Source organism: Haliotis rufescens, unplaced genomic scaffold (genome assembly GCF_023055435.1).
Source record: "Haliotis rufescens isolate VD_foot unplaced genomic scaffold, xgHalRufe1.0.p SCAF_57, whole genome shotgun sequence".
NCBI classification, from domain to species: domain Eukaryota; kingdom Metazoa; phylum Mollusca; class Gastropoda; order Lepetellida; family Haliotidae; genus Haliotis; species Haliotis rufescens.
Window position 1 is genome coordinate 679,673 of NW_025964301.1, and position 10,977 is coordinate 690,649.

General features: G+C 44.6%; 1 protein-coding gene across 1 annotated transcript; it reads right to left on the reverse strand.

Annotated features, from left to right (window-relative positions):
* Nucleotides 1–7,403: 7,403 nt before the first annotated feature.
* On the reverse strand, nucleotides 7,404–9,596 carry LOC124137828 (A disintegrin and metalloproteinase with thrombospondin motifs 20-like). The gene has a single exon (XM_046504296.2). It carries the CDS (start codon nucleotides 9,536–9,538, stop codon nucleotides 8,288–8,290), a length of 1,251 nt encoding a protein of 416 aa, XP_046360252.1. The 5' UTR covers nucleotides 9,539–9,596; the 3' UTR covers nucleotides 7,404–8,287.
* Nucleotides 9,597–10,977: the final 1,381 nt, after the last annotated feature.

Below are 10,977 nucleotides of genomic sequence, written 5' to 3' on the forward strand. Positions count from 1 at the left end.
TTGAGCGAGCACATCGCCTGGCTTGACACCAATAAGGGACAGTACCGTACGCAACCAGTTGAGCGAGCACATCGCCTGGCTTGACACCAATAAGGGACAGTTCCGTACGCAACCGGTTGAGCGAGCACATCGCCTGGCTTGACACCAATAAGGGACAGTACCGTACGCAACCGGTTGAGCGAGCACATCGCCTGGCTTGACACCAATTAGTGACAGCACCGTACGCAACCAGTTGAGCGAGCACATCGCCTGGCTTGACACCAATTAGTGACAGCACCGTACGCAACCAGTTGAGCGAGCACATCGCCTGGCTTGACATCCAGCGATACGCCCAACTTGCCCACTACCTCAAGGCACGCCAAACTTGGTGTGGACAGACAGGACTGGGAAAGTATGATAATTGTTGAATTTACCATCCCGTTTGATTACTTTCATTGGTCACTCTAGAAATTATTTATTTCTAAACAGTGGCGTTGATCTACCCAGTCACCAAGCCTGACCACCCCAGTGGGGAAGATAATCTACCCAGTCACCAAGCCTCACCACCCGAACCACCCCAGTGGGGAAGATAATCGATCCAGTCACCAAGCGTGACCGTCCGATCCACCCCAGTGGGGAAGATAATCTACCCAGTCACAAAGCCTCACCACCCGATCCACCCCAGTGGGGAAGATAATCGATCCAGTCACCAAGCCTCACCACCACAGTGGGGAAGATAATCTAACCAGTCATCAAGCCTCACCACCCCAGTGGGTATTATAATCTACCCAGTCACCAAGCCTCACCACCCCAGTGGGGAAAATAATCTACCCAGTCACCAAGCCTCAACACCCGATCCACCCCAGTGGGGAAAATAATCTACCCAGTCACCAAGCCTCACCACCCGATCAACCCCAGTGGGGAAGATAATCGACCCAGTCACCAAACCTCACCACAACAGTGGGGAAGATAATCTACCCAGTCACCGAGCCTCACCACCCGATCCACCCCAGTGGGGAAGATAATCTACCCAGTCACCAAGCCTCACCACCCGAACCACCCCAGTGGGGAAGATAATCGATCCAGTCACCAAGCTTGACCGTCCGATCCACCCCAGTGGGGAAGATAATCTACCCAGTCACAAAGCCTCAACACCCGATCCACCCCAGTGGGGAAGATAATCGATCCAGTCACCAAGCCTCACCACCACAGTGGGGAAGATAATCTAACCGGTCATCAAGCCTCACCACCCCAGTGGGTATTATAATCTACCCAGTCACCAAGCCTCACCACCCCAGTGGGGAAAATAATCTACCCAGTCACCAAGCCTCAACACCCGATCCACCCCAGTGGGGAAAATAATCTACCCAGTCACCAAGCCTCACCACCCGATCAACCCCAGTGGGGAAGATAATCGACCCAGTCACCAAACCTCACCACAACAGTGGGGAAGATAATCTACCCAGTCACCGAGCCTGACCACCCGATCCACCCCAGTGGGGAAGAAAATCTACCCAGTCACCAAGCCTTACCACCCGATCCACCCCAGTGGTGAAGATAATCTACCCAGTCACCGAGCCTTACCACCCGATCCACCCCAGTGGGGAAGATAATCTACCCAGTCACCGAGCCTTACCACCCGATCCACCCCAGTGGTGAAGGTAATCTACCCAGTCACCGAGCCTTACCACCCGATCCACCCCAGTGGGGAAGATAATCTACCCAGTCACCAAGCCTTACCACCCGATTCACCCCAGTGGGGAAGGTGATCTACCCAGTCACCAAGCCTGACCACCCGATGAAACCCAGTGGGGAAGGTGATCTCCCCAGTCACCAAGCCTGACCACCCGATCAAACCCAGTGAGGAAGGTGATCTACCCAGTCACCAAGCCTGCCCACCCGACCCACCCCAGTGGGGAAGATAATCTACCAAGTCACCAAGCCTCACCGCCCCATTTGGAAAGATAAGCTGCCCAGTCAACGAGTTTCACCACCCGATCCACCCCATTGGGAAAGATAATCCACCCAGTCACCGAGCCTGACCACCTGATCCACCCCATTGGGAAAGATAATCCACCCAGTCACCGAGCCTGACCACCTGATCCACCCCATTGAGGAACATAATCTACCCTTACCCTTAATCTAAGCCTTACCACCATATCCACCCCAGTGGGGAAGGTGATCTACCCAGTCACCAAGCCTGACCACCCGACCCACCCCAGTGGGGAAGATAATCTAACCAGTCACCAAGCCTGACCATCCGATCCACCCCAGTGGGGAAGATAATCTACCCAATCACCGAGCCTGACCACCTGATCCACCCCAGTGGGGAAGATAATCTACCCAGTCACCAACCCTCACCACCCGATCCACCCCAGTGGGTAAGGTAATCTACGCAGTCACCAAGCCTCACCAGCCGATCCACCCCAGTGGGGAAGATAATCTACCCAGTCACCAAGCCTCACCACCCAATCAACCCCAGTGGGGACGATAATCGACCCAGTCACCAAGCCTCACCACCCCAGTGGGGAAGATAATCTAACCAGTCACCAAGCCTGACCACCCGATCCACCCCAGTGGGGAAGATAATCTACCCAGTCACCAAGCCTTACCACCGTATCGACCCCAGTGGGGAAGGTGATCTACCCAGTCACCAAGCCTGACCACCCGATGAAACCCAGTGGGGAAGATAATCTACCCAGTCACCAAGCCTCACCACCCGATCCACCCCAGTGGGGAAGATAATCTACCTAGTTACCAAGCCTCACGACCCGATCAACCCCAGTGGGGAAGGTAATCTACCCAGTCACTAAGCCTCACCACGCCAGTGGGGAAGATGAGCTACCCAGTCACCAAGCCTTACCACCCCAGTGGGGAAGATAATCTACCCAGTCACCAAGCCTCACCACCCGATCCACCCAATTGGGAAAGATAAGCTACCCAGTCACGAGCCTCACCACCCAATCCACCCCAGTGGGAAAGGTAATCTACCCAGTCACCAAGTCTGACCACCCAATCCATGTCAGTGGGGAAGGTAATCTACCCAGTAATCGAGCCTGACCACCCGATCCAACCCAGTGGGGAAGGTAATCTACCCAGTCACCAAGCCTCACGACCCGATCCACCCCAGTGGGGAAGGTAATCTACCCAGTCATCAAGCCTCACCACCCGATCCACCACAGTGGGGAAGGTGATCTACTCAGTCACCGAGCCTGACCACCCAATCCATCTCAGTGGTGAAGGTAATCTACCCAGTAATCGAGCCTGACCACCCGATCCACCCCAGTGGGGAAGATAATCTACCCAGTCACCAAGCCTGACCACCCGATCCACCCCAGTGGGTAAAGTAATCTACCCAGTCACCAAGCCTGACCACCCAATCCACCCCAGTGGGGAAGGTGATCTACCAACCCATTGAGCCTAACCGCCAAAGCCACCCTGTCTGGGAAGGTGATCTACCAAGCCACTGAGACAAACCAACCGATCATCTTTAGTACGATCCTAATCCCTGAGAGCTCGTTACAAGAGTTATGTGAGGTTTAACTACATTGTTTATTTATTCAAGTTACAGCTGAAACAGCTGCTTTAGTTAAACATATTAATGCATCTATTCTGAAAGCTAATGAAAACGGTATGTTGGGGCACATGGTACCGTTTATGACTGTTTGCAACTGTAGTAAATATTATGTCCTTGCCTCTAAAGACTCTCGCTTACCTAATTACGTGCTTTAATGAATGTTCTGAACACGCAATACACGGTGGATGAATGACATAAAACGGAGGAAGTGTAAACCAGTGACGAAGTTAATGTAGAACGTTTTCTACAGGATTGCCCAATCGCTATTCTAAATGAAACATGAAGCGTCAGACATGAGCTTCTAACTCTCGTTGGTATTACACATTCGGGAAAGGAGGAGCAACAACATTGAATAACATACCTTAAATCGACATGCCTTCATATTTTTCAGAGCGTTTCTTTGGTGTTATGCCACCGATTTGAATAATACAGTAAACTACGGTTATGACGAACACGCTTATAACGAACTGACTGATATAACGAACTTACTTTTTAGTCCCGGACATTTGTTGTATATATTCTGTATATATGCTTATAACGAACTACGGTTATAACGAACTGAAATAAGTTTGAGTTCGTAATAACCGTAGTTTACTGTATTTCAGTTCTATCACAATATGTCCGTTAACGTTAGAGGAGAGCCCAAAGTGATGCAGGTTCTAGGCGTTTACCACATTTGTGGGATAAGACTACTCTCATTGTGCCATGGGACAATTACTTCATAGCATTAAACATCCATGACACAGTTTTCAAATAAAATCTACTTTCTCTAATCACTTTGGTTGGTTGGCTGTTTTACGCCGCTCTCATCAATATTCCAGCAAAATGACGGCGGTCTGTAAATAATCGAGGCTGGACCAGACAATCCAATGATTGACATCATGAACATCGATCCACGCAATTTGGATCGATGACATGCATCAACCAAGTTAGCAAGCCTGACCACCCGATCCCGTTAGTTGATTTTTTACGACAAGCATAGTCGCCTTTAACGGGAAGCATGGGTTGCTGAAGACCTATTCTACACCGGATCTTCACGGGTCTCTCTAAATGGTCCTTGACCAGTCGTCTAAGATACGACAAGATGGATACCTTGTCACGTCAGAATCCTTTCATAGATGGTGCGAATCCCAGAGTTTGCACCATACCCGTGCAAATGGGTTTCCAGGAGCTGCATCACTTGGGCTCTCTTCCCATGTTGAGCTGACACGCCCTGATACAACTGAAAGACTGAAAGTTTACGTAGCGTTGAACCCAAGTACCTAACAAACTCCCACCTGTCACCAAGTCACCTGTCTATACGTGTCTGAAACGCCGTGATACAAAAAGGAAAGACTGAAAGGTACTCTCAACTCACTAACTCGCACTAAGCCACGCGCTTATACGTGTCTGACAAGCCCTGATATAACTGAAAATGAAAACAATTCAATCCTAAAGATGTGTTTAGAATTTTATTTGGTATCATAGCCATACAACGTTGTGCAATTCTAAAGGACACAGTAAAACAGTTAGAGCGGTATGTCTAACATAGCAACGAGTTTATTAAGTTCAACAATTCAAGGATAAATGATAAAAACGGTACTGCAAACACGGAAACGTCTATAGAAGTCAAATGTCAAATACATTCTATATCAAATATAAGTGGCAACGAATATGATACACGCTCAAACAGTTCTGCATAAATAATTATAAACTGTAATGATATCATTTACTCTCAAAATATGCATATGTACTGAAACGCAAAAGAAACGTCATCATGGATAGATATATGAGAAACCCTATTTGTCCAAACACTGTAAACATACTTTGAGGAATATTATAAAGATGAAACTTGGCAAAACTGATCATCAAGGTTGAAATTAAAGTGTCAAATGTTCTTAAAGTGAAACACAACACGAGTCTCTGAGAAAATGGCATCACAAGTCAGTATCTCGTGTGTCCGCCATGTGCACTGATGACTGCCGTGCAAAATCGATACATGGAATGAATGAGTCGGTTGATGAAGGCCATAGGCACTTGAGCCCAAACTCTAAGGAACGCCTGACGCAGTTCAGCTGCAGTTGTCGGCCTTGGTCGGACGTCATTCGTCCATCTTTGAATCTCGTACTACACGTGCCCAATGGGATTTAAATCGGGACTGAGGGCAGGCCTCTGCATGGTTCTGATGCCATTTTGCTGGAGGAAGTCTCTTGTTGCTCTCGCAACGCGACGTGCCAAATGAGGTATGGCGTGTGGTCTGAAGACTTGATCAATGTACCGAGCTGTTGTGACACCATCGCCTCTCCCTGGACTGATGTTCTGGAAGACCACAGGGCCGACCCTCGGTGCAAGACCAATTCCACCCCACACCATTATGCTCAGACCACCCCATGAGTCTCTCTCAACATCACAAGCATCCGAATAACGTTCCCCACGGCGTCAACCACTTCTCTTGGTCTTCATAACAATAACTCCCGTTTGAATGTTGTAAACCAGGTAAAGTTTGTCTCTCGATGCCAACACACCTCTTGTCTTATCATCAAAGACTATTCTATTAACTCAAAACAATCAAATATTATGCAAACGTATGTGCCCAAATACAAACAGCAATACATATAATCAAGATACAAAATTCAAAAGACAATGATTACACAATACTCCTCCAAAACTTTAACGTCTATAGAAAAATATACTCATACATCAAAAGGTTTGTTTCTCGGTTTGCTGTTTAATGCTCCACTAAGCATCTCAGTAATCGATTATGGACCAGACAACCTAGTTGACTCCATGAACATCGATCTACACAATTGGGACACGATCACATGCATTAACCAAGTCAGTGCGCCTCACCACCCTATTCCGTTAGTCACCTCTTACGACAAGTATGGGTGGCTGAAGGTCATTTCTAACCCAGATCTTCATCAGGTTATATGTCATAACGATGTATGTTATCTGATAAATGCAGCAGTACAGTCTGATGTGAAATTCTTCCTTACGAGCTCTAACGACCAAGCATTCGAGAACGCTTAAGGCTTGATATTCACAAATGGCTTCGATTTTATGCAGGCCATGCCACTAAATGTTGTCAGTTCCCTTCAATCTCATCAACTAATTCCATTTGTCAAGTTGATTGTGGGTATCGAATGAACATAATATACCACAATGTTAATATGATCTACGTGTGTGGATTTCTTTAATGTGTTGTATCAAACACTTAAATAGAGGACTACGATTTGTTAAATGCTTCCTAGACACGGAAAATGTATATACAACCTTGTGTGTAAATATTAAGATAATTGTGCTCCAGAGCAACGTTTCCGTTTGTGGATGGGGAGACTATGATATTGTTTCATTGACAACACAAATCGGTCACCTGACGAGGTTTTGTCTGTGATCACTATTGAATGAGACAAATGGACAGGACATACTATAAACATTATGAAGAGACATAAAACATTCAGTACACTAACACTGAAATATTATTAGTTAACAGCATAAAACATCACCATTAGAGAACAACAGATTCCAAAGGCGAAACAGCGATGCAAATTATGTGAATGGATCACTGAAAATAAGTGAAAACAGCAGGTCTCGCGGAAAGGCAAAGCATGTCCTGCCCTACCAGTAGCACCCGCCACTCACACAATTTGCATAAAGAATAAATGCTGCAACATGCTGTTATAATATGACAGCAGTTGAATGAATAACTGGGATATGAAGGTTATAAATTTGTTAGATAAAAGTGGAATAGATATGATGGTTAGAGCAACAGATCAAATACCCAGAGGTATTTGTTAAGTCTTTTAAACAAGGATAAACGATTAATATTCTTACGAAATATCCACATCTTTATCTCCGTTTACTTTGAGTTTGATTGTTTAATATTCTGTAAAATTTGTTTCTGGATGCTAATCCTTGAAAGTTCATTGACGTTTTCGATGTCCAATACACTGTATGTATGTAGACACTGGTAGATATAAAATTTTCCCCTAAAGAAAAGAATAATGAATTAGTGACCAATGTTATGTGTGAACTTTCACTTGTTTTATCAGTAGCTTTGAAATCTAAGATTTATATATTTACCAAGAAATTCGCGTGTCATCTCACATACAAGTTCAAGTTGCAACAGAGAAGCTTTTGCTTTGTATCTTTGAAAACGCTAAAAGCATGCTGCTTGTAAATGCCAACTTGTCTTAACCACTTAAAATCATAGGGATCTTAAAATCATAATTCCTATCTGAAATGTCAATGCATTCATTTTTAATCAGCTAAATTCAAAATGTCCTCTTGGCATGCTCTGACTAGAAACACACACAGAAGACATCATTAAAACCAACTCACTCACTCAGTCACGACACGACACACAAATGCTACGTGATTGAGCACATTAACCATATAAGTTTGATTAAATACCATTTTCAACTTTTGTTCACGGGCGACTGAAAGAATAGTATAAATTCAAAACCTAACTGAACTGAAATGGAATACGGTCACTTTTACGATTGACACTGTACTTGTACCATGATCCAGTGACTGGCAAAACCGAATGTCACAGGGATCAAGATGAATGAAATATCTACCAAATAACATCTGATTGTTAACTTAATGGACGAAGGGTAGGGCATTATTCGAAATTTGTATTTCCTTAAAAGAGTCTATGAATTTTGTCAGTTTTACGGTGCTTGTTTGGAGTAGTTTAGATTAATTTACAGTTCACAGAATTAATTAGAGCGTTTACAGTATCAGAATTCGTCAGTTGCACTGGTACCTGTCAGCAGAACTTTCTGTTATATTGTCTAACACATTCGGTACCAACGACAATGTACCATTGGGTACACAACCTCCTCCAAACCCGCCGCATTTGATATGAATAACAGCCCCCTCAGCACTCCTTGACAAAGTCTCTAAGGCTGATTTGTAGCCTGTCAGTTTCCATTGTTGCTCGGGTGAAACAATCCATCCTGTTCCTCGCAGATCGATGGTGAATTCTCCTTTAGCCCCACAAGAACTCACATTGAAATCTTCATGTTTAGCATAACAATCTTTTGCATAGCCATACCTCGGAGGAGTTTGTGAAATGTTTGCATACGTGGTGTCGTCAACAATCACATGCATTGTGACTGGATGAACTCTTATTTTCGAGTACCATACTTCTCCATCACGCCCTTCACAGGTGGGATACAGATTTGTTTCTCCTTGGCAAACTTTGTTAGTCTTATTAGGAAAAATACCATAATTTTTATATTTAAGTGTAAGATACTCCTTTGGGTTCCCGCTACTCATATTGTTGCAGTAGACGCGAGTTCTGTAGAAGTCGAAGTTAGGCAACCTAATCCAGTATTCCCCATCTCCACTGGTCGGCGCACACTGCTTCACCTCACGACATGAGGATGGTACGGCTAAACGGCAATCTGTGAATGACCAATTACCACTCAGTCCACATGATGCACTGGCTTCTGGGTAGAAATCTGATTCACACACATACTTGACAGTAGTTCCTATTGGAAGTTCACGAGCAGAAACTGTGGTGTTCAAGACGGCATTGGGAATGGCATGGAGATGAGACGTTAAACAACCAGACACCTCACAAACTGGTTCTCCTGCTGGAATGCAAATGGTATTGAGAGGGCACACATGGTTGGTACACATTGCAGCAAGTCGCTGTGGCCAGTGTTGAATGTCAGAGAAGAGAAAGCTTGATATACTTTCCATGTTTGCGTCTGTGCTGTCAGATGACTTATAGTTCAGATCACACTGATTTTGTCCCTCATTATAGTTGAATGACTCACAATACTTTTTCCCAAGACAGTAGCGTGCACAGACCATCAGTCCACTGGCGTTAGTGGAGAGGATTTGAGCATTGACCAATTTAACTCCTCTTTTCACAGAGGGTACATTGTCAGTGCACATTTTCTCTGCAGCTACTGTAAGGTCCAAGAGGTTAAGCCCGTGCAATACAACAAGGCAAACTGCCCAGACATAATTGCCCGTTTGATTCCTCATGTCTACTCCGGAAATTTCAGAACCGACCAGGTAAGTATAAATGGTCCTTCAAATACACGATATTTAAACACATGTGAGCAAATGTTAAAAGCACCTACTACACCCGACCTGAAAGGCTGGATAGGCCTGTTAATAGTTAAGCCAGCCAATACAATCGATAAAATGCAATTTAACCTTTCATATTCATACCTTCATTACCGAAGCTTAGATAAATTGTTAGGCCAGCCAATACAGTCAATAAATTTAAGTTCAGCCTTACAAATTCATACGTACATACATGTTATTATTGATGCATTGCTCAAAGGATGTAATCTTGTTCATCTCATGCATACACTTTCAGTGTGTAAATAATCGTCATATATTTTTTCTTTCATTGTCTTGAGAAGCAATTGCCATGGCGACACCATAACGGGGACGTCACCGGTGCCCCATAGAAAGTAATACCCAGCAGCTGTATTCGCAATGACCCCCGAGAGGATTTCAGGTTAGAACTGGCTAGTCGTCACAGCCGACAAAACAAAAGATTTCAAAAGGAATATGATTGGAGACTGCCCAATCGATATTCCAAATGAAATATCAGGCATTTCGAGATTCTAACTATCATTGTTATTACACATTTAGTAACAACAACATTGAAGTACATACTTTAAATCGATATGCTTTCATATTTTTCAGAGAGTTACTTTGGTTTAATGCAACCCATTTGAATAATATTTCAGTTCTATCACAATATGTCAGTTAACGTTGGAGGAAAGCCCAAAGTGAGGCAGGTTCTAGGCGTTTATCACATTTGTTGGATAAGACTACTCTCATTGTGCCATGGGACAATTACTTCATAGCATTAAACATCCATGTCACAGTTTTAAAATAAAAACTGACTTTCTCTAATCATGTTGGTTGGTTGGTTATTTTACGCCGCATTCTGCTATTCTAAAAGACCAAAATTCTCAAATGTAAGAGTGTTAGGATTAGAGTTAATTCAAGAGTTTGCCTACTTGTTCACGGATGAACCTGGCCATACAGATTGAGTGTGTCATGATGTTTGGTTTGGTTTGGTTTGTTGTTTAACGGCGCACTCAGCAATATTCCAGCAAAATGACGGCGGTCTGTAAATAATCGAGTGTGGACCAGACAATCCAGTGATTGACATCATGAACATCGATCCACGCAATTGGGATCGATGACATGCATCAACCAAGTCAGTCAGCCTGACCACCCGATCCCGTCAGTCACTTTTACGACAAGCATAGTCGCCTTTAACGGGAAGCATGGGTTGCTGAAGACCTATTCTACACGGGATCTTCACGGGTCTCTCTAATCACGCATGGTCCTTGACCAGTCATCTAAGATATGGCAAGTTGGATACCTTGTCACGTCAGAATCCTATCATAGATGGTACGAATCCTAGAGTTTGAACCATACCCGTGCAAATGGGTTTC